This window comes from Elephas maximus, chromosome 13, assembly GCF_024166365.1.
Source record: "Elephas maximus indicus isolate mEleMax1 chromosome 13, mEleMax1 primary haplotype, whole genome shotgun sequence".
NCBI lineage: Eukaryota > Metazoa > Chordata > Mammalia > Proboscidea > Elephantidae > Elephas > Elephas maximus.
In genome coordinates, this window is record NC_064831.1 from 28,066,469 (window position 1) to 28,092,464 (window position 25,996).

The 25,996-nt window shown below is 35.6% G+C and overlaps 1 protein-coding gene across 2 annotated transcripts in view; it reads right to left on the reverse strand.

Moving 5' to 3' along the window:
* Positions 1-4,233: 4,233 nt before the first annotated feature.
* RBM46 (RNA binding motif protein 46) overlaps positions 4,234-25,996 on the reverse strand; it is a 54,947-nt gene continuing 33,184 nt past the window's right edge. For both annotated transcript variants that reach the window (XM_049905721.1, XM_049905720.1), the window contains exons 5-6: positions 6,239-6,298; positions 4,234-4,453 (exon numbers count right to left, since the gene is read on the reverse strand). In XM_049905721.1, coding sequence (XP_049761678.1) covers positions 6,243-6,298 — 56 coding nt within the window. In that variant the 3' untranslated portion in view covers positions 4,234-4,453; positions 6,239-6,242. The remainder of the gene's footprint in view (positions 4,454-6,238; positions 6,299-25,996) is intronic.

Here is a 25,996-nt window from a genome sequence, read left to right on the forward strand (position 1 = left end):
ACCTAATGAAATGTACACCTAACTAATAGGATAAACTTAGAAGTAGAATGTTTTTCTGGGATCTAAAATACAATTTACATATCACAGAAAATAAAAAAATCAGAAGGCCTCACTGATTTTTAGGAACTGAGTTAAAATTCCTCGCATGTACCCACTCGCCCACCCCTGCTTTTCCTTCCCAGTGAACATCCTTAGCTCTTCAATCACACTGTGTCTGCTTCAGACCGGGGTATGTACTCCCCTTTGCCCTTCTCAAGGGAATGATACAGAGCCAATTTCAGAACTTAAATTTTACACTAAATATTATTCAACTGTCTTAACACTGTTTAAACAGAGGTATAACTTACATACAGTAAAATGCATAAATCCTATGTGCTCACTTAAATGAGTTTTGATAACTGTATACATCCATGTAAAACCAACACCCAAAACCAAGGTATAAACCATATTCACCAACCCAGCAGTTCCCTTGTGCCCCTTTTTAGTCAACGGCATCCCACAGGAGGCAACCACTTTCTGATTTCTATTACCATGAGAAGGTTTGCCTATTCTTGGAATTCATATAAATGGAATCTAAATATGTATGTTTTTATGTTTAGCTGCTTTCACTCAACATAGTTTCTAACACTGATTTATGTTATCGTGTGCATCGGTAGTTCTTTTAACTGCTGAGTTGTATTCCAGTGTATGAATATACCACTATTTCTTTATCCATTCACCTGCAGATGGCTACTTGGGTTGTTTCTAATTGGTGTGTTCCATTATGAATAAAGCTGCTATGAATATTCTTGTACAAGTCTTTTTGTGGATGTATGTTTTTATTTCTTTTGAGTAAATACCCAGAAGTAGAACGGCGGTCATAGATACTGCCCAACAGTTCCCCAGTGTGCCCACTTTAAGTTTAGACCAGCAACACAGGAGCACTCCAGGTGCTCCACATCTCATCAGCACTTGGCACTGCCAGTGTTTTTAATTTTAGCCATTCCAGAGAATGTGAAATGGTATCCTATCATGGTTTTAACTGGAATTCCCTGATGACTAATGATCTATTTACAGCCCATTGGTCCAACTTTTTTAAGTGTCTGCTCAAGCCTTCGGATCTTTTTACTGGGTTGGTTTATCTTTTTAATTACTGATACTAAAAATATTTTTGACTAATCAAATTCTCTTATCAAAATCATAAAGAGGAACAGGTTGAGACTTTAGAAGTTTCTAATTTAAACTACCTGTTTCATTGATGAATGACAGAGACAAAGGTAGTTGGTTAAGTAACAGATCCATATTCCCACAGCTAATGGGAGAAAGAACAAGTTAAACATTAAGCCTTCTAATTCTTAGGAAGATGTCATTTCCATTTGGCCAAGCTCTTCCACTTCAGCAATCTTCTCAAACTAGGTTGAGTGGAAGTGTCTTAAGAGGCTGTTGTGGGCAGGAGGAGAGAAGGAAAGTGATGGTGTCCTCGGCTCCCTGGCCTTTTGCTTGCCCCCCCACCCCCACCCCGCGCCCTTTTCAACCCACACAGCTCTGCATTCCCATGTTTTATATGCTCAAGTTTTATGTAATATTTCACTTGAAAAAAAAAAGTTCCTTTGCAAAAAAAGTTTGATAATTGTTGCTGTAATGTATTATTAGAGATAACATTTTGATAAAATCCTCTACAATTTCACCTTTGTATCTTGAATGAATACAAATATTTTCATAGAATAAATTTAATCTAGATCAAGGACAGACAAGAGGCTTAACCTTATGTGTAATTCTCATCAAGCAGTAATGGCTAGCAGAAGCCTTGGGTGTAGAAAGATTCCGACAAAGAAAGCGAATAATGACGGCTGCACCCCGACGCGGGAGCAAGTGTAAAGACAGGCCACGCACACCTCACACGGAGCTGGTCCTGCCCACACAGTCACCGTAATCTGGTCTGATACCTTTGTCTGCCCAACACAAGAAACAATCTGGTAGCGAATGCCACCGATATATTTCTCAGTGATGTGTAAGCAATGGATATACTGACTTACAGAATTTCTTGTTTTCTTTTGTTACTAAATTTATTTTACACATCTTCACCAAACATCACAGATATTCTAGGTGCTGTACTGTCTTGCCTTAAATTGAGTTCGGCGGAAAATGTCTTCTCACATTAATTTTGGATATCCTTTTATTTTAGCTGGTTTCTGACTAGACACTCTTTAGAACAATCTTCCATTATAAAGCATATTTTCCTAATGATTGATTACTTCCTTCTCCTTGTTAGCTATGTGAGTTCTACCTCCACATGCAGCCCTTTTTTAAGGCACCTCTTTATAAAGTGCACAATTCAGCAGTATATTCACAGAGCTGTGCAGCCAACACCACTGTCTAATCTCAGAACATTTTCATCTCCTAAAAATAAAACACTGTACCCATTAGCAGTTATTCTCTACATACTCCCCTCCAGCCCCAGAAACCACTGATCTTTGTGTTTCCATAGATCTGCCTATTCTAAACATCTCATATAAATGGAGTCATACAATATGTAGTTTTTTGTGGCTGGTTTCTTCACTTAGTATAAAGTCTTCGAGGTTCATCCATGCTATAGTGTGCATCAGGACTATATTCATTTTTACGGCCAAACAGTATTCCACTGTATGGATATGCCATACCCTGTTCATCCATTTACCAGCTGATGGACTTTGGGGTTGTAATTAGGAATAATGCTGCTATGAACACTTGGGTACAAATTTTTGCATGGAAATATGTTATCAATTCTCTTGAGTAAATGCCTAGGAATGGAATTACTGGGTGATTTTTTTTTTATGGTAACTGTATGTTCAACTTTTTGGGGAACTGGCAAACTGTTTTCAAAGCTGCTGCACCATTTTACAACAATGTATGAGGATGAAGCAGCTGATCTTTTATCTATGAAATATATTTCCCAGACCTTAAGCATTTCTTCAGATGTCTATGGGATCTTTACAGAAATTTCTGAAAAAAAATTCCCAATTTCACCATTTTATTTCAATTTCTAAACAGTCAATAAACATAACCAAAGGTTATTTTGCAATGAAACAGTTAATTTCATCTGCAAAATAATTTTTTTAACTGTACTGTATAATCCTAGAACATAAAATATGACTGGGTTCAAATACAGAGGTAAAACACCATCTAAGTAACATTTATCATTCCATACTTTCTATCCTAGCACAGACAATCAAGACCTAAGTGTGAAGTAAAGTATTTTTAGAATTCTGGCTTAAAAAAAAAATACATAGTGATAAAAAATGATAAAGCAACTTATAACTGATATTTAAAAATCATCAAGTAGAAAATTTTAAAGGATAACATTATCATCAAATTTTTTAGGCTGCCATGAGTATGTGAATATTAATAATGGATGACTGGAGAAGAAGTTATTGCCTGTGATTGCTTCCTTATAAAGTTCTGGTTGGTTAGTTCTCTATTAATTTATTTTTACTAGAGTGATTTTTTCAGATTTATTTTGGGGGGAAAATATCATCTGTACTTGTTCTTAAACTCAAATATTTTTTTCAATTTTCCCAAACAATTCTGAAAGAATGATTTGGGTTTTATATTTTCCTGTGAAACTTTGAAGGTATACAATAACTATCGTAAACACAGATTCGTCAGTCTTTTGCATCTTTTTTTTTTTCTGAGAAACTAGAGCTGCTTCATTCTTAATTACTTATTTGCTACAATTTAAAATTTCAAAAATACGAGTTTCAAATTCCAGAGAATGCAAACTAATGTACAGCGATAGAAAGCAGATCAGAGGTTGCTTGACAAGGAGGGGAAATGGAAGAACGGATTACAAAGGGGCAAGAGACAACAACCGAGGGTAATAGGAATGCTTGCTCTCTTGACTGCAGTGACTTTCACAGATGTAGACACACATCAAAACTGATGAAACTGCATACTTTAAATCTGTGTATTTTATTGTGCTTCAGCTATACCTCAAAAAGGAGTTATAAAACAAACAAAACCCAAGTGTGTCTTTTGATCTGCTTCGGTGTTTCCCAGCCCACACTCCCGTACAATTCAAATACCTCAAAACAAGAATCCCTTACCCAAATAATCATGGGAAAATTTTTAAGACAGATGGATTTAGAAGTTTTAGAAGTTGCTACTACAATTACTCAATATGAGATGATGCATTACGATCTTCCAAGAGGAGTATACAGTACAGTTTTTCCCAACCTTATTTGACCTTAAGCTAAAAAACCAAACCCTTTCCCATCAAGTTGATTCTGACTCATAGCGACCCTACATGACAAAGCAGAACTGCCCTATAGGGTTTCCAAGGCTGTAAATCTTTACGGAAGCAGACTGCCACATCTTTCTCCTGTAGAGCGGCTGGTGGGTTCCAACAGTGGGCCTTTCGGTTAGCAGCCGAATGCTTAACCACTACGCCACCAGGACTCCTTTACTTGACCTCAGGAACAGTTATTTCACTGAGCATCTGTGAAAATCAGTTTGAGAGGAATTCCTAATCAAGATAATATGCAATGGGGAAACAAACAAAAAAACCCACAGATAAGTTTTTCAGATATTTTAAACACAGTAATTTACAAAGTCAAATGCCTTCAGAGGCCAAGACATAATAAGCAAAAAAGAACTCTGAGAGGACCAAGTGTAAACAGCAGGTGAGCAGCTATCAAGCCTAACTGCTTTCCTTTCAAACAAACCACATCTAAAGTGTCCAGTCTGCTACCTCTGTATTCAGAGGTTAATTATGTCAAACATCTTTTAATGCTAGCTTCCACAAAAAAAAAAAAATTTTTTTTTTTTTTTTCAACACGTTCTGAAAAAGCAATACAGCAGCCTGTGAGAAGGAAGGTTCTGACCTGAGCTGCGGCAATCTAGATTTCAGTATAGCTAGAACTGTAGCTCTCTTCCCTCTGTAAGTTATCTAGGCAAAAGTGAAGAGAAGATCAAAGTCTGAGAAAAGATAGCAACTCTTTTCAAGTTTCACTTCTATCAGTAAAATCAGTCCTAGTGATTAATGTTAACTGTAAAAACAATGTAGGAAAGGCAGTTCTGAGACTAGCATCATATATTTGAATTTTTATGCTAAGATTAAGATCTCTAAAAATCAGTGTAATTCTCAATTATAATAAAGCTATTTCTCTAAACATCTGAAGTATGGTTTAGACTAATTAACAATAATGCTAATATCTACTGAGTACTCATTAAGTGCTGAAGCCCAGATGGTGCAGTGGTTAGGAGCTTGGCTGGTGACCAAAAGACTGCCAGTTCGAGTCTACCAGCTCCTCCTTGGAAACGCTTACGGGGCAGTTCTACTGTCCTAGACGGTCACTGTGAGTTGGAATCGACTCGACCGCAACAGGTCTTTTGTTTGTTTTTGTTTTTTTTCTTTCATTAAGTGCTAGGCACTATTCTAAGTGTCAAAAATAACAATATAAGGTCAGAACTATTTAATCCATATAATACCTTTATTGGAAACCCTGGTGGCATAGTGGTTAAGTGCTACGGCTGCTAACCAAGAGGTCTGCAGTTCAAATCTGCCAGGCGCTCCTTGAAAACTCTATGGGGCAGTTCTACTCTGTCCTATAGGGTGGCTATAAGTCGAAATTGACTCAACAGCAGTGGGTTTAATACCTTTATAAGATAAGCACTATTATTATTCCCTTTGAAAGAAGAAGAAATTGGGGCACAGTTAAGACTCATAATTCAAGGACACAGAACTAGTCCATGGACTGTGCCCCAGGGAACCATAACACGTGACCAGGAGTTCAAGACAGTAAAAATCCACTGGAAATAAAACTACCTTAGCTTCCTACTAAAGTTTATCTGTCTCAGTACCATGGTGTAAAAACTAAACAGAAGTCCTAGAAAACATGACTTTTATTCTAAACTACATCAGTAATAACTTTGATTTAATGAAGTTATAAAAATTAAAGTGTCACTCTTAGGTAAGTTTGTGAAGTGCTGGAAATCCTGCATATAACACGTTCCCTCCAGTTATATCTACCTCACAGCACTACCAGTTTAACATCTTAGTGTTTACAAGGTACCACAGAGCATGTCAGAAGCTCTGAGACTGCTCTGAGATACGAAATACTTTTCTAAAGGACTCTATAATTAACAAAGTTATAATAATCAAAATACTTTGCAAGAGTACACTGAAAAATCTTCAGTATTTCTTACAACCACTAGAAGAATAACTTACAACTGGCTTTCTGAAAACGAAATATATCAATATTCCTAAGAAACTTTTTCTTACCTGTTTATTTCCTCCAAATTCTTCTACCCATGTCCAGGCTGAAGAGATTGTGTTCCCTGTCTGTAAGCAGTGGAGACAGAAAAGAATTGAGTCTTTAGAATGTTACCCCTATCTTGGAAGTGCGTGGAATCCTTGATAATTTTAAAAATACTTTTGACTAGTAAATAGGAAAATAAAATCAGAGAAAAAGAAACAAGCAACAAAAAGTTATCGTTTCTGAAGTTCTGCAAAGATGAACAGAGAGAATGGTACTTTTATTTGAATAAAAATTATGAATTAATACATTTTAAAAAACTGACATAATTATTAGTTGGTCTTTCCAAGAAGTACTGCCCTACTAACAAGGTAAAGAAGGGATTTTAAAAATAAATGTTGAAAAACTTCTGATACGCAGCCAAACAAATCTAAGTGGATTTTAAAAATATAAATGTTGTATAAGGTATAGCTGCTTTACATATGAAATATAATTTCCTTCCTGGGTTAAAAAGAGATAGATGTCCAAAATACTAAGTGATTAAAAGTGATTAACAGCTAAACTATCTATTTGAAGCCTAATTTAACCATATATATTACAAAGTTACACTGGCTAACCATTCATTTTAGTGGTTATCTCTCTATACACCTTAAAGGTTTTGGACAGAGATGTATATACAACCCTCTGTGCTAAGAAACTGTGCATAAAAGTATGAATGAATAAAAATGTTTGGTGGTTCACAGATGATTTACAGATTTAAAAAACTATAGATTTTTTTTTAATCTAAAAATTATAATTCAGTAGGAAAAAAATCGACAATGTCTTGATTTTTACATGGTCAACTAGGTAACAGCAAGCAATCTATGCAGTGAAAACTAGAAAAGGTCGACCACTACTAAAAACAAAAATATATGTTTGAAAGCACTGGAAAATACCAAGAGAGTCAAGAATTATGGGGCTATGATGATCTTGGACAAGACGGAAAGCCAAAGAGGTGTACACAACCTTGGGAGGTGCAATTCCCCTAGAATGGCTGGCCAATTCCCAAGAAAGCATCTGAGAATCAAGGAAAGACAACAACAGAGAGACAAATTTCTGAAGCTAGGAGATCAAAAAAAAAAAAAAAAAAAACTAGAGCTGAGGAGTTACTGATGGCACATGCTTAGAACCCAAAAGGGCAACACTCTAAGAGAAAAAATAAGCCAGAAGTAGGCCAACTTTAACAGAGACTAAATTCAACTTCAAATCTTCTCAATGCCTATTTGGATTAAAGAAATGTTGGGTTTGTCAGTACCCTTGGGCCACCTTTCTGAAGCAAACACGTATTTTCTATGAATAAAGATAATACCATGCTAGCCCTCAAATTATCTCCACAACTTTCCATACAAAAGATCTGGCATTCAACCAAAAATAACCAGAAATACAAGGATAAGACAATGTGTCCGTGGACTACCGGAAGAACGAACAAATCTGTCTTGGAAGAAGTGTAGCCAGAAAGCTCCTCAGAAGTGAAGATGGCAAGACTTCATCTACTGTACTTTGTACATCTTATCAGGAGGGATCATCCATGCAGGAGGACATCATGCTTGGTAAAGGGTCAGTGAAAGAGAGGAAGACCCTCAAGGAGACGGACACAGTGGCTGCAACAATGGGCTCAAGCACAGAAATGATTTTGAGGATGGCACAGGACCAGGTAGCATTTTGTTCTGTTGTACACAGGGTCACTATGAGTTGCCTCAATGACAACTAACAACAAGACAATGTGGTCTAAGATCAACAGAAACAACAGTCAGTAGTAACAGATCTACAAGGAATTTAGATAAAACTTTTTAGAACTTTTGTATGTTTTTAGATAATAAAATTTTTAGAAGAAAATAAAAGCAGACTGAATATACAGAAAGACAGAAAATAGAAAACAATACAAACAGGATACAGTGGAAAGGTCTAAGAACAAACAACAACAAAAAACTCAATGCCGTCTAGTCAATTCCGACTCCTAGCAACCCTATGAGTAGAACTGCTCCATAGGGTTTCCAAGGCTGAAATCTTTATGGAAGCAGACTGCCACATCTTTCTCCCACAGAGCATCTGGTGGGTTCAAACCACTGACCTCTTGGTTAGCAGCTGAGCACTTAACTACTGTGCCACGAGGGTTCCTTAAAATAACGTACATGTAATGGAGTCTCATAAAGGAAGAAGAGAGAAAATGGGACTAAAGTAGTATGTGAAAACACAATTAAGACTTAGAACTTCCTAAAATGAATGAAATACATTGATGTACAGATTTCAGAATTGGTGAAAACCCCAGGTGAAATTAAGAAGATCACACATAAGTCCCTAAGAACTTCTGAAAATCACAGATAAAGAGAAAATATTAAAAGCAACCACATTAAAAAAATATATTAAAAGGAAAAAAACACAGTTCACAGTAGAGGTAGTAACAAGTAAACTGACAGCTGACTTCTCAACAGAAACAATGGAAGCCAGAAGCCAGTGGCATCATAACATCAAGGGCTAAAGGTAAATAACTGCCAACCTAGCCGCAAAAATACCCTTTCAAAAGAAAGAGGTGAATTAAAAAGACATACAGAGAAACAAAAACTGAGACAATCTGTCACAAGCATACGCACACCAAAGGAAAATTTGTAAGTGTTCTTAGAAGAAATAAACAATCTCAGTGGAAGCTTGAAGATGTAGGAGAGAGTGAAAAGCAAAATAATAATAATAAATATGTAAATGCTAAGCATAAAAAAGAACGCAGATATAAAAATCTCAAACAAAATATCAGAAAATCAGATTTAGTAAGGTATAAAAATGATAACACATTATGATCAAATGAGGTTTATTTCAGAAATGCAAGGATAATTTAACATTCAAACATCAATGCAATGCACCACATTAAAGTAACAGAAAAAAATGGTATAATCATCTAAATTAATGTAGAGAAGCATTTGATAAAACTTATCATGCATTCATGATAAAAACTCTTAGCAAACTAGGAATAGAAGGGAATATCCTTAATGTGATAAAGGCCTTCTATAATAAAAAAAAAGCTATTACAAAACATACCTTAATGGAAAAATACTGGAAGTTTACAAGGATGCTGTGTATCATCATTTATATTCAATGCTGGGCAAGTAGTTCTAGCCAGAGCAATAAGGCAAGAAAAATATAAGGACAGAAAGGAAGAAAAAAAGCTCATTATTCATAGTTGACATGATTTTTTTTGTATGCAGAAATTTTCAAATAACCAAGAGTCGAATCATTAGAACCAACAAGTAGTTTCATCTAATATACAAAAAAATATATTTATATATAACAGGAACAATTAGAAAACAAAATTTAAAAAGAAAGCATCTTTTACAATGGCACTGAAAAACATTAAATACCTAGGAAAAAATTCAATGAAAAATAGAGGAGATAATTACATAGTAAACAACAGAATGTTTGAGAGAAATTAAAGAAAATCTAAATAAATGGAAGGATATATCATATCCATGGATCTATAAAGATCTGATACTATTAAGACCTAACACTATAAAAATGTCAACTGACCTACAAATTCAATACCAATTAAAATTCCAGTAGGTTTTTTGACAGAAATTTACCAGCTGATTTTAAAATTCATATGGAAATGTAAGGGTTAGAAGAGCCAAGATAACTGTGAAGATGACTTAGGAAAAAACAAAAAAAGTGGGAAAATATACTCTACTGAATAGTAAGACTTTTCAGAAAGCTATGCAATTAAGACAATGTGACGTTAGTGCAAGGACAAGCAGATCAATGGAACAGAAGGCACAGGTGCACACACACTTGATTTATGCTAAAGGTGTCACTGCAGAGCCTTGGGAAAAGGGCAGTCTTTTCAATGAATGGCGTTGAGTAAATAAATATCCATAGTGTGGGGGAAAAAGAATTATGACACCTACTTTCCATCTTCACCATATGTAAAATCTTTTCTAAGTTTCTTACTAAAGATAATGTAAGAAAGTATTTTCATTACCTCAGGGTAAGCAAAGGTTTCCTAAGCAGGACGCAAACACACAAAATGTAATATAAAAAATGATAAACTGAACCATAAGGTTAAAAACCTTTATTTGTTTTTTCAAAGTATACCATTAGGACAACTAAAAGGCAAGCCAAACGGGAGAAGGTATTCATGATGAACATAGCCAATGAAGGGCTTGTACCTGCTAGAGTAATAAAGAGAGAAAACCTAATTGAATAAAGGGACAAGAGACGTAAACAAGAAAGACACTTCATCAAAAAAGGATGTCTCAGTGGCTTATAATCCTATTAAAAGATACTCAATATCATTACTGATCAGTAATGGAAAAATCATAATCTCAGTGAGATACCAATATATGCTAACCCCTTGTCCACATTTTAAAAGATACCACTAGTCAAATGTTGACAGGACTATGGAACTAGAAGTCCTGTAAGATGCCCTGATGGTGCAGTGGTTAAGCACTCGGCTGCTAACCAAAAGGTCAGTGGTTTGAACCTACTGGCCGTTCCCTGGGAGAAAAGACCTGGAGAACTGCTCCCGTAAAGATTTTAGCCTAGGAAGCCCTATGGGGGCAGTTCTACTTTGTCCTATAGGGTCACTATGAGTCAGAATCAACTCAGCACACAACAACGACATATACTACTAGTAAAGTGTAGACTGGAAAATTGCTTGGCATTACCTATCAAAGTTTTATAAATATGGCCCAGCACTTTCATACCTATGAACTCAACAGAAACGCATGTCAATGAACACAAAATAAAACGTGTACAAAAATTTTCGTAGCATCATTGTTCAAACAGCTCCAGACTGAAACCATCCCAGATTTCCATCAACAATAGAAAAAGCAAATAAATGTCATTTCAATGGAATACTTGTATCAGTCAGAGCAAAGGAACTACTGTTACATGGAACAACATGGATCAATATCAACACAATGTTGAAAGAAGTCAGAAAAAAGTGTATATATAATGTATAAATTTCAAAAGACAGAATTAATTAGAAGAGTGGCTTCCTTTGAGAAGGAGGGAGAGTAATGAATGAGAAGGGGCACAAGAGAGTCTCTGAGGTGTATAATTTGACAAAAATAAAATAATTCATTATAATACATTTGTTCTCAAAACAAAACAATACATAAAAGAAAAATAACTCAGACTAATTTAAAAACTATCCGGTGTTTTTTGTTAGTGTTTAATTTTAATGAATTCAAAAAGTATAACAGGAAAAATTGCTGGAATTTATATTATCAATCATAACAATTAAATTTGTTAACACATAGAAAAGATGCTGATAATCCTAAGAGTAAAAGCAAGAGCTATCAGTAGAATCTCAATCTAATAATGCTTTAATCCAATTTAACTGCCATTTTATTGGTGTCATTCCTTGAGAAAAGTACCTATTGTAAATAAATTTATCTGATAAATTGCTTCAAAAGGGATTATCAATAATTAAGTCACAAGGAAGAACCTAGAAAAAAGAAAAAGTACATCAAAAAGTCACATATAATAGGGTAAATTAAACTTTGAAGATGAGAGACAGGGTTTTTACCTGCTTTCTGTAAAACTGAAATCATGAGATGTGCTATTTTTAGTCTTCTGTTGTTATTATTGTAGCAGAAACCCTGGTGGCGTAGTGATTAAGAGCTACAGCTGCTAACCAAAAAAGGTCGGCAGTTCAAATCCACCACGTGTTCCTTGGAAACCCTACTCATAGCAACCCTATACTCTGTCTTATAGGGTTGCCATAAGTCGAAACTGACTCGATGGCAGTATTTTTCTTTTTGGGGGGGGCGTTATTATAGGAATAAGAGCTAACATCAAGATAAATGAGGTAAAAATTCCACTATTAGTATCCTTTCACTAAATTCATTAAGATGTAACATAAATAAAAATAGTATTTCATTTGTTCTGTAAGTGTGATGAAAAGTCCTAAAAGTCACTTAAAACTAATTGTACAAACATATTCTATGCCTTAGTAGGCGACTTCAGTCTGAGGAAGAATTCCATACATACATATTTTAATGTAACTAGTATGAAAGATGAAAAACTTTTTTAGACTCAGACACGGCGTATAATATTTCTTCTTTCGAGGACAGAAAATAATTGAATGTACAGGATTCCCGTGTATTCCAAATAAGCCTGCTATAGCAGCATCCTGAATTTTTGTTTTTTTTTTCCCTGCCTCCAGGAAACTAAACTGAAAGGAAAAACACCATCTTCTTAATCTATACCTGTGCAGAGGAATGAAAAAGAAATGGAAGGCTAGTATAAACTAAGTTTATAAATTTCTATAAACTTAGTTTAGAAATTACACAAAATGATCTACTGCTGAATCAAATGCTATAAATGCCACTAAATATAACTAGGGATTATATAACTTAAGCATTACTGTAATGGTCAAAAAAATTATAAAACTGTACATATTATTATCCATTATATTCTATTGTTGATAGATGAAAATGTAAAGGTTTTCTCAGATGACTCAAAAACAACCACTACCAACCACCTTAATCTCCTATTTCACCAGTATCTAAATTTATACATAGCATATTTTTACACAAATAACGCACACCTTCTGTTTCTTTGCCAGTCGCATCCCCCTCCCCCTCCCCCCGCAGAGTATTTTCGTAAGCGACTATGCTAATTTTTTCAACATGTTGCTGTAAAAAAAATAGCACAGCACACTTACAAAAATACCCTGTTGGGGGAGGGTATGGTTGGCAAACAAACATAGAAGGCACATTTTATTTGAGTAAAAATGTGGTATTTCTTTTATTTACATATGTATGTCTATATTTACATGTATTACAATGTGTATACACGCATATATGTAAATAAAATAATAGTGCACATACCTCAGTCTGTACTTCAAAGATTTCCACTATTCTGAAACACCCCATCAGCATTTTAAGGATTATATATGTATACTTGCTATAGTGTTCATCTCATCCCATTAAATGCTATTTATAATTGTTCCTATGTCTGTAGATGACTGTACCATATCTCAGTTTTTTTCCAATCCTTTCCTCTCTAGGTCCCTTCTCTTTTGCTGAGAACACAGCCAAAATGTATTTTTCCTAAGAATCTGTACTTTTAACCTTACACCATGCAGATCACTTTTAGTTACTTGAAAAGCACTATATTCTGTGTACTAAAGGAGGATACAGTACTGATTTATATAATGCAGGGCATAACAACAACCACCACCAGAAAAGACATGCACAAAGTCCCTTGACTGTATAATCTTGATACATCAAAAAATTTATACCAGTCAATAAAAAAACAAAACAAAACCCGCTGCAGTCGAGTCGATTCCGACTATAGCGACCCTACAGGACAGAGCAGAACTGCCCCATGGAGTTTCCAAGGAGCACCTGGCAGATTTGAACTGCCGACCCTTTGGTTAGCAGCCGTAGCATGTAACCACTACGCTGCCAGAGTTTCCCAGTAAATAAAGAACAATACAAACATTGCTAAATTGTTGGTAATATTATAAAGAACAAGTCCTTTTGTGTCTAAGAAAAGCTAAATAGAAACGATAAATAAACCAGAACATATACAAAATTAAGGGGAAGGCTATTCCAAGCAGAGTGAGCAGCACTAGGAAAGGTCCGGAAGTACCAATGAGCATGGCAAGCCCAGATGATCGAAGCAGGAGGTATCTGTCTACGGTTAGGTAAGGTGGGGCCAAATAATAGCACATTCTGAATAGGAAAATGAAAAGTCTGGAGGATTTACTTACACATTTTCAAGTCACTGAAGGTTGTTAACCAAGGAAATAATGAAAAAGCATAGTTAGATATATTTGGAGTGATAAATTATATGGTTGAGCTACGTATTCGTGTATAATCAAAGAGAGCAAAATGAGACTACCAAGCAACTGGGGACCAGGAAATACATATAAATAAATTTTCCCTATATGAAATTCTGCCTAGCATCTGGACTGGGGGTGGGAGGTGGTAGGGGCATTTGCCACGTTGACACATATGCCTTTGGTTGGGAATGATTATCCTAAAATATATTTAAAAATCCCAAAGCTATAGTAAATAAGATATGTTCACAAGACCGTTCTGATTTAGGATGGTTCATTTAGGATTCTGCCAGATGTCTCAGGTCTACACTACACTGGAGTGGTTTGGTACATGGGTTTGTAGGACTGGTAAAGCTAAAACCTTCTCTGAAAAGGCAAAAGCCCATCTCACAACAATATTCCAGAAGTGCACAACCTGTTATCAAGTGTTTAGTATCAGGCAAAGGTCGGTTTCCACTGGACTCAAGTTACAACAAGTAGTAGTAAAGAGCACAAGCTTTCACCTCCTAGCCAGCTGTGGGATCATGGGCTAATTATTTAACCTACTAAAGCCTCAGTTTCTTCATCTATAAAAAACTGTAGATATTCAAATAATATTTACCTCAAAGAACTATGAAAATAATATGCTATATAAGGTATTTAGCCAATACATAAGTGCTCAAAAAATCTTTACTGTTATTACTGATAATATTTATTACCACATGATTAGAAACTCTGGTGTCTGCAACTTATTTTCTGAATAAATATTATCCTTTAACACTAATATGGCACTTAACATACAAAACGTACTGTTCTGGGCCCTTTCTAATTTTAACTCATTTAGTACCTGTGATTAATGAGATAAAAACTCAGCATTTCCATTTTACAGATGAAGGAACTAAAGCACAAAGAGGTTAAGTAACTTGCCCAAGGTCAGATATCTAGTAAACAGTGAATTCAGGAATTGTATCTCCAAATGCCATGATCTTTTATCCTATGCTGCCTATATGCTATACTAAATCTAAAGTATTTAATTTCTTTTTGCTGAACTTCTTTCTAAAATGTAATATATCATTTCCTGACCCTTTCTTTCCAGATTAGGTCAGGTCACACCCAATTACACATTCTCACAACACTCTATACTCCTTCAGAGCATTTATCAGACCTGTAACTGAATAACAGTGCCTCCCTCAATAGAATGTAAGCTCTATAAAGGCAACAATCATGTCTGACTGACTACAGTGGTCCTCAGGAATTCCTATAAAACAGCGCTCCACTAAGTATTTGTCGAACAAACAAATATATTACCAAGGATTCACAGTCGGCTAGTTGCCAGTTAAACTGAAAATGAGGAAAAGCCTAAAGGAATGAACAATAATAAACAGAAAGGATACTCATATGAGAAGAATAAACTCCCCCCCCCTCAAAAAAACCAAACCCACTGCTGTCGAGTCGATTCCGACTCACAGCAACCCTACAGGATGCAGTAGAACCGCCCCATAGAGTTTCCAAGGAGTGCCTGGCAGATCTGAACTGCCAACCTTTAGGTTAGCAGCCATAGCACTTAACCACTACGCCACCAGGGTTTCCACGAGAAGAATAAGGATGCCAAAAACAACTTCTTAAATCACAGTTTACAAAGGGCAAATTTTTCAGAGGGTTTCAAAATGGTAAACCCAAACCAAAAACCAGAGTAGAACTGCCCCACAGAGTTTCTAAGGAGCGCCTGGCATATTCGAACTGCTGACCCTTCGGTTAGCAGCTGTAGCACTTAACTACTACACCACCAGGGTTTCCAAAGGCTATTCTTTTCCAAGCAGTGTTAGGGAAGACAATTCTGAGTTACAATAGCCTAGGTGAAGTTCTCCTTCCCCTAAACATTTCTTTAACAAATATAAACAGATGCAAAATAAATGTTAAAAAAATTATTTTTTTTTAACCGAGGGACACAGAGTTTTTAGTAATTTAAAGACCTAGATGGTTTGGGTTATATAAAATCATCATCGACCACCCTCAACCTTTCCTTTATTAGACTTAATTCCACCTCCTGAAGCTTCATAGATAAATAATTAAAGTCTTTCTTCCACGTTCCAGCTCTTCAAATAGCTGAAAAAAACAGTCACATTCCCCCTAAAAAAAAAACCTATTGCGGTTGAGTTGATCCCAACTCACAGCAACCCTACAGGGCAGAGAACTGCCCACTGAGTTTCCAAGGAACAGCAGGTGGATTCGAACTGCTGACTTTTTGGTTAGCAGCCGAGCTCTTTAACCACTGTGCCACCAGGACTCCTTCCCCCTTAGTTGTTCTTATTTACAGACTAAACAGCCTCAAATACTTCAGGCGGTCAATGGCCTACTTCATAATAGTTTCCAGGCCCTCCCTAGTTGTCAAGATTCCATTACACTGTGGTGCTGAAAAGTGAACAGACACCCCGGATAACGTTTGAGCAGAATATTATTATTTGGTCTGGAAACTAAAGTTTCTACTTTGTCCTGAATTGTATTAATTTAGGAATCTCTAGTAGAACAACTCAAACTGTTTTTGACAAAATAATACAAACTTTTACTCTTGGCTGGCTGGCTGGCTTTCATTCTTTCCCAGCTTATTTAATTGTAAAGTTACCTTAGTTTACATAATTTAAAAAATAAAAATATGTATTCACATCTAGGTTTAGAAATAGAAAAATCTCAATATTTTATTAAGTTTCTTTCATGTTCTTTCCAATTTCCTGCCTCTAACACTTAAAGTAACCAACCACACTCCTAACTTTTAAGTGTTAATGATTACCTTCTTTTTCTTTACAACTTTACCATAAAGAATGTACGCATATACATCCCTAAACAATATATTGTTTAGTTTTGCTTTGCTTTATTTTCCTACTCATAATTTCTCATTGCCTCAATTCCTTCAATTTAAAATCTATATCCTTTTGTATTTTACATATTTTCATAAACCACCTCAAATCTTCCATGGAATGAGGCAGGGATGAATATGAACCACCCATCAATAACAAAAGACAGACAGAAGATGGAGAGATTAATGTTCTACCTAGATCAGCACACTGCATCAATATGAGACCATGCTACCTCTCCCCATTAAAAGGCTGGGCTGAAGGGAAGCTGACCATCTTCCATCTTTCCCTACACTGGGTGTTCACAACAGGGCTTTTGAATCTATGTAAATTCCCTGAGTCATGTACCATATATTTAAAGAGTATCCCAAGATAAAAAAAAAAAAAAAATACTATTAAATAGTATTAAATAAACAAGTCAATCATATCTGGATTATTTCATTCAATTTATTCGTGCCTCATTACATTTAAACATAAATATCTGGAAGGTGACTATAAGTTTTCTTGTCCTACATAAGCTCACAATATAGAATACCAGATAGAAAGAATTGAAAATAAAAGTTGTCTTTATTACCTGAAAGAAAATTCGGACAAAATCTTAAGGCAATGAAACAATTCCCAGTTTAAAAATTCATATTAAAGACTGCCTGACATCATCAAGCTACTACTTTCCAATGTCCGGGGGGACTGATGAAAAGCTTACCCAACCCCTTGCTTGGCAGACTGTTGTTGGTGTTGGCTGCCATCAAGTCGGCCCCGACTTGTGGCGTGCCTAACGGAACTAAATCCTTCCTGGTCCTGCACCATCCCCGTGATCAACTGCAGTTCAGACCGTTATGATCTAAGGGTTCCCCTGACTGATTTTAGGCAGTAGGTCACTACACCTTTCTTCCTAGCCTGTCTTAGTCTGGAAGCGCCACTGAAACCTGCTCAGCATCACAGCAACACACAAGTCTTCACACACAGAGGAGCAGTGGTTATGTATGAGGCGTACTGGCCTGGAACCCCAGTCTCCGGCTGAACCACATAAACCACAGTAAACAAATAAACAAGCAAATAAATAAAAGTTTAAAGATTTTTAAAAATCAAAAAAAAAAGGTGAGTTTTTTTTAATGCTGGTATATAGATCAGACGATCAGAAAAAACAGAAAAATCACAGACATCCTGCATTTCAATGATAAAACTTAAAAATCTTTACTAAGTTAATCATAGAAAATAAGAAATAAAGAAAAGGGAAAATCATAATGGCTCTCTCATCACATCTATAACTCTCCCCTCCCCCCCGAATCTAGGAGAGCACTTTGCATAGGGTTAAGGGCAGGTAGTCCTGTACGTAAGTAGAACACCTCATTGTTTTCTTTAGTTTTTACTATTATTGTCTTTTACTCTCAAGATCTTTATAAATCCAATCTTTACTTATCTTTGGGTGTTGGAAACATTACTTATAAACTTACAGATATGATGACATCAACAAATTACATGATGCAACATTATATGTAGTACATATGACTAACGGTAAGACATAAAAAAAAGCATGGTCCTAAGCAAAGTTCATCGTAACTTAAATGTGTCCTGACTTGGGGACTAACTGTAATCATATTTTTGCTTATTATATCCTCTTTTCCTCTAATTCTTAACGCAAAATACTGCTCCTGTATCATCATTATATCTCTATTTGGGATCACTAAATTTCATACCAAGAGATTATGTAATCTCTCAAGGGACCTTATAGAAAGGCAGATATAATGTACATAGGGAGACTAGTTTCCACCACCTATCTGTCAGTTTGTCAGGCTGTGGTGGTTTGAGTGTTGCTGTGATGCTGGAAGCTATGCCACCAGTATTTCAAATACCAGCAGGGTCACCCATGGTGGACAGGTTTTAACTGATTCTCCAGACTAAAACAGACTGGAAGGAAAGACCTGGCAGTCTACTTCTGAAAAAACTAGCCCATGAAAACCTTATGGGTAATATTAGAACGCTGTCCAATATAGTGCTATAAGAGATGAATCCCTCAGGTTGAAATGCACTCAAAATGTATCTGGGGAAGAACTGCTTTAAATAAAAAATATAACTTTATACAACAGAATACAATCTTAAATAGTTTTCCAAAGATTCATAATGGCTCACATACAAAAAACATAGAACCTTATAAATTCTGTGCCTTAAATAATCCAACACTTTTGTAAATCTATAACTAAGGATTTGGTCACTCTTAGGTTAAGAGTTAACAGAGCAAGGTGAGAAAAAACAAGCCATCCACATAAATGGCCCAAATGCTGCAAACTTTATGTACATTTATTTCCTCTACAATCTGGCCAATCGGTAAGCAGATTCGAACACATATTGCTGAAATAAAGTTAACAAGAAAAAATTAAGTTAATGGGCTTGCAGTCTTTCGACAATCCACACACAAAACAGGATTATAAAAAAACAAAACAAACAAGTCAAAAGAAAAAAAGGGTCTCTAGAAAACATTCTGAAAGAAAACTGTGTGTGCAAAAGAAAAAGTCAACACAGGTATCTATTCTATAAAAGAAACTGGAGTTTTATCTCATGGTTTGTATTTTTTTACTTATTCGAATTTCAAACCCTCGTATTGTGTATAAAAATTAAGTTGTACTGTTTCAACACAACAAAAGAGCGGTTTACAGTACACTCGCCAAATTATCAGTCAATACAATTACAACAGATTTGTATTTTCTAATGATTGCACACTCCTATATAAAGTTATAGACAGAATTACAGGAGGAATCATTACTATATTATCACTGTGGTATAAAGATTATATTTACTGAATCAAAGCAATACAGGAGGGCATACAGAGAGCCAAGTTAATAGTTTCCTTAAAATCTGAACTGTGTATATAAAAATCCATGTATGGGCTATCTTTATAGCTCAAATATCACTTCATATGTGGCAAATAATGGCCTGCATGCAATTAATACACCCTTAACCAAATACTGATGGTCAATCTACCATCCGCTCCTTGGAAACCCTGTGGAGCAGTTCTACTCTGTCCTATAGGGTCCCTATGAGTGGGAATCAACTCAATGGCAACGGGTTTGCTTTTTTTAACCAAATACTATTAGTTTAAAGATCAATAAAAATTTAAAAAGCAATAAAATCAAAGCAGTTACTAATACTCTGGAGATTTAAAGCTCAGTTCCAGAGACTAAGGGTTTTTTTTTTGTTGTTGCTACTGTTGTTTGTTTTGTTTTGTTTTAATCTTGTGTTCTTTTATTTGGACTCCCAGGAGGGAAGTGCACCATTCTTGGAGGTACTGCGCTACCAAGTGTGGGGCCGAGGATGTACTGGTCTAGGATGGAGGATGAATTGCTCTAGATTAGATGATATATCAAATATTAACTATTAAGAGTAGATGTTGTATCTGATCTTAACTAAAAGGCCTGAAAGCAACTGACACTAATTTTAAAGTGCCTAAAAGCACAGATGATTTCATGAATAAATTCATCACAGTACAACTATTACTTCAAAGCATCTTGTCCCCATTCACTAAATTATATTGATATTGTACAATTATTGTCTACTGCAAGAATGCTAAACAGGAAACTGAAATGAAAGTATGATATACAATGACTAAGTGCAGTTTCCCACAAAGCAGATTTTACTGATTCTAAAACCAAAACTATAGGTAAGTCATAGGAAAGCGAAAAGCAATATAAGTGAAATTATTCTTCTAAAGCCACATTAAAAAAAAACTATCTTTAGGTGACATCATGTGGCATAATTAGGAACTGCCACAGACATCTAAGAATGAAACACAAATACAAACTTTACTCTGGAATTTGATAAAACAAGGAAAAATTTTAACACCGTTATTTTTCAAAAAAATGAATTATATGACAAAATTGACCTTAAATTAATTAATAAAGCAGTCGCTAATGTATTTTTTTTTTTTTTAATGTATTAGGATAAATATTTTGGAAATGTATTAACCAATAATACTAAGAAATGATAAGATAAAATAAAGGAGCATGCATGAGTAAGTATATGTATAAAGTACATGAAATCACAATGATCATATTGGTCAGTTAATAAATATAACTAAAGAACAAACACAGGGCACCTTCCATGTATTTAATAAAACACTGAAAACCTGAAACCTGTTGCCATCAAGTTGATTCCGACTCATAGCAACCCTACAGGACAGAGAACAGCCCCACAGGGCTTCGAAGGCTATAATCTTTATGGAAGCAAAATGCCAGATCTTTTTCCTACAGAGCAGCTGCTAGGTTTGAACCACTGACGTTTCGGTTAAGAGTGGAGTACTTTAACCGCTGCACCACTAGGGGTTCTTATGTTTTTAATACACATCATTTTCCTAGAACCTCTGCTACAAAAAAAAAAAAAAAACTAGTTTCCAAACTTTTAAATAATTTCCTGGTTTTGACTGATTAATTGGCAAATTCAGGGAAGAAAACAACCAAAGGCAATTAATTACTTGTTATCATGCAAGCAAAACAGTTAACTGACTGAATCTTTCCCTTTTTTTAATCCAGTTGTTCTGCTGTTAAGTAACACAAGTTTTGAATTCTATAACCTGATGGAGAGTTAATTCTTGTGAAAGAAGCTCTTCCTTTTATACTATTTGAACTAAAATACATATCTTGGAAGACAAAAAATTTAAAGTACTGTTTTTGGTCTTTGATAAGGTTTTTTTAAATCAAATTTTAAACAAGCCCATAGAATTTAGGTAAAAGGGTCCTTTACCAAGAAAAACTCTGGTATTTTAGAGGTGAGTGTGTTAAGGTTCGAAAAGATTAAATGATTCATTTGCCATTCCAAGGTCACAGTCTGTTGGTGGCTGAGATGACAGAACTCTTGTACTTTCTCTCTAGTACTCATTACTATGGCCGATTAACGTAAGAATCAGCCAGATGAGAATTATGAACAACACAAGATGATGGTTTGAAGGGCTTTTCAGAAAAATATACCAGGTTTCAAGAGGAATAAAAATACATTTTCATTAGCTTTGGGACCTCTCAGAGGTTCAAAGACACATAGTTGAGTTAATGGAATTTTTGGCTCACCACTCGGTCATATGAAAAAACATGTAAATGTTTATGCTGATGCCTACCTATTTTAGTAAATTTTAAAGCAACTTCAGAAAATTATTTCTGTTCTTTATAACATCAGTTTAAAATAGCATCAATGAAGTCAGAGCTGTAATTAAAACTAGAAAGGAAAGAGTAACTTTCCAAATGCATTATTTTTCATCTATTTGTAATCAAAATCTCTAGTATAACCATTACATTATATTTAGCTTAAATGTCCCTTAAAGTGATTTCTTAAATTGGAAAAAACCTGAAGAAGGGTTCTGTACTTCAAAGCAATTTATTGACAAATTTTTAAAAAACAAATTTTCTTTACTTATTTTTGCATTTCTGCCCATCAATCTGGAAACAATAGCTCATGAGAGACAGGAAAAAAAAGCACCAATTATTTTTCAAATTAAAACTTTTAACAATAGAATATCTTCTCCCCTGTTGTGATTTCTATTCCATAACTTTTCAACAAGTTTTATACGTGAAAACAGGAACCAAGAACTAATTTAAACGATATTAAGGGGACAGCAAACATAGTAGCTACCATGCATTTACGTGTGTGGTTGTATAGACAAACAGAACCTAAATATCACCACACGAAGATCATAAAAAAATTAAAGATTCAAATGATGTATGCCATTACAAAGTCAAATATGAGAAGCAATACAAGTCAGTCATAAAATGAATACTGAAAAAAGTATGAAAGATAATAAACAGATGAATAATTACCCATAAAATGCTCAACACCAATCAAAATGGATTCACCCAGAAAAAATTACTTGCTCAGAGGAAAAGCAAGTACAGCCAACATAGTCCTGCTTAAAAAAAAAAAAAAAAAATACTTGCAAAGTCTTAAAGAGGAGGACTGATGAAATTTCAATTAACGAATGTCCACATCTCTTTCTCTCATTCGTCCTGAAATCTGACTGAAGCCACCACATTAAACACTATACAGAACTGTTTGCCGTTAAACCACTACCATCCTATTTTTCTAATGTCATATTGTGCCCCTTTCTGCCCAGAAGGTGTACAATTCCTAACAGGTGGGAGGTGTGCTCTTCCTTTGCACTCCCCCAAAAATCTATGCCTAGTTTGTGTATCTGCCTTCTTCACTAGACTTAAGAGCAAAAACAATTTTCTATTTATCTGTAGTTCCTGAGTGCTTAGGAAAGTACACATAACACATAAAAGGCGTTCAGAAGAGATGTGCTTTTTAATTAAGCTATGTCAGTCATGGCCAGGACAACAGTATGCAGATGAAATTAAATCAAGGGCACAACCTAATTTGTGACACAGCGGTTCCTTACCATTGTTTTAAAGGGTAACATGGTCACTGTTGTTGCTGTTAGGTGCCACTGGGTCAGTTTCTACTCATAGAGACCCTATGCGCAACAGAACAAAACACTGACCTGTCCTGCACCATCTCACAATTGTTATGCTTGAGCCCACTGTTGCAGCCACTGTGTCAATCCATCTCATTGAGGGTCTTCCTCCTTTTCACTGGCCCTCTGCTTTACGAAGCATGATATCCTTCTGCAATGACTGGCCCCTGCTAATAACATATCTAAATTATGTGAGACCAAGTCTCACCATTCTTGCTTCTAAGGAGCATCCTGGTTGTACTTCTTCCAAGACAGATTCGCTCATTCTTCTGGCATCCATGGGAAATTCAATATTCTTCACCAACACCACAGCTCAGAGGCATCAGTTCTTCCTTGGTCTTCTTTATTATTGTCCAGCTTTTGCATGCACATGAGGCTACCGAAAATATCATGGCTTGGGTAGGAGTACCTTAGTCCTTAAAGTGATATCTTTGCTTTCTAACACTTGAAAGAAGACTTTTGCAACCGATTTGCCAGATGCAATGCACAGCTTTATTTCTTGACTGCTGCTTCCATAGGCAGATTGTGAATTCAAGTAAAATGAAATCCTTTACAACTTAAAATATTTTCTGTATATTATGATGTTGCTTATTTGTCCAGTAGAGGATTCTTGCTTTCTTTATGTTGAGGTGTAATCCATACTAAATACTGTAGTCTTTGATCTTCATCAGTAAGTGCTTCAAGTCCTCTTTACTTTCAGCAAGCGTGTGAGTCATCTGCATATCGTAGGTTGTTAATGAGTCTTCCTCCAATCCAGATGCCCTGTTCTTCTTCATATAGTCCAGCTTCTCGGATTATCCCCTCAGCATGAATAAGTATGGTGAAAGGTTACAACCCTGACGCACACCTTTCTTGACTTCAAACCACGCAGTATGTCCTTCTTCTGTTCGAACGACTGCCTCTTGTTCTACGTACAGGTTCCACCTGAGCACGATTAAGTGTTCTGGAATTCCTGTTCTTTGCAATGTTAGCCACAATTTGTCATGATCCACACGGTCAAACATCTTGTCTCTGCACAGTCAATAAAACGCAGGTAAACATCTTTCTCCTATTTTCTGCTTTCAGCCAGGATCCATCTGACATCAGCAATGATATCCCTAATTCCACAGCCTCTTCTGAATCCAGCTTGAATTTCTGGCAGTTTCCTGTTGATGTACTGCTGTAAGAGTATTTGAATGATGTTTAACAAAATTTTACTTGCGTGTGATATTAATGATATTGTTTGATAATTTCCGCATCCCGTCAGATCACCTGTCTTTAGATTGGGCACAAACATGGATCTCGTCCAGTCCACTGGCCAGCACCACCAGCTCTGAATCGTTTGTTGAAATACCTCAATTGGTCATCTGTCAATTCCTGGAACCTTGTTTTTTGCCAATGCCTTCCAAGCAGCTTAGACTTTTTCCTTCAGTACCATTGGTTCTTGATCATATGCTACCTCCTGAAATGGATGAACATCGACCAATTCTTTTTGGTACAGTGATTCTGTGTATTCCTTTCATCTTTTTTTGGTGCTTGCTGCATCATTTAATATTCTCCCCACAGATTTCTTCAATATTACAACTCGAGGCTTGAATTTTAATTCAGTTCTTTCAGCTTGAGAAATGGCGATTAAAGCAAGAAAAAACTGATACTTGTGTCAGAAGGTATTATGCGAATATAGAAACAAGAAAAAAAGGCCTTGTCTGTAATTATTTAACGAGTTATTTAATAAAGGAATTATCAACACCCACTAAGGTTACCCTCCCACTTTCCATTATGTATTGTACAGAATTTTTTTTCCAAAACCCTAGCTCTCCAGGACTTTCCTTTATCTGCTTGCTTTTGCTTCTTCTATTTCTAAATGGCAAAGAATCTTCCAAGGAAAAGCAGTGGCAATATCGGAAGGTCCAGATTCAAAACAGAGGCAATGTTTTAGGAAAAGCAGGATTATTCACACTCATGGCGTGCTCCATTATTAAAGAGACACAAAATTATAAAATAGATTTATTTAAAAAGATGTGATGCATGAAACATTTAGTATAAAACATGCCTGTCTTAACCACTAAGTCTGCATTCTGCCTATCAAGCCTATTGGGTATCTTACTTACTACATGTATCTAAATATAACCAGGTAAATACAGGATTTCTTTATCCTGCTTACTGAATCATCAGTTGCCAGTAAGGTAAGAGAAATTGTTTCCTGACTTTACAGAGATGCAGAGAGCCTCCTATTTTCAATTTAAAAATAATGATGATAATAAGAGGGTACAGTTATTTTGTTTAAAATAAAGCTCACTGTAAATGGGACAACAAAACAAATAATTTAAAAGAACTTTCGGATTCTGGTAAAGAGCAGTAAGTGATCACCAAAAATAAACTCTCTAATTAAAAGACAATGGAAAAGCTCAATATCACCAGTCAGAACAAAGGCCAGGGTCTGACTGTAGAAAAGAACATCAATTGCTCATACGCAAGTTCCAGTCGAAACTAAAAAAAATTAAAGCAAGTCCAATACAGCCAAGTTATAACCTTGAGGATATCCCACCTGAATCTAGAGGCTATCTCAAGAACATATTTGAGGCATTGAACACTAATGACCTAAGACCAGACGAGTTGTGGGATGACATTAAGGACAACATAATGAAGAAAACAAAAGGTCTTTAAAAAGACAGAAAAAAAAAAGGCTAAAATGGATGTTAGAAGA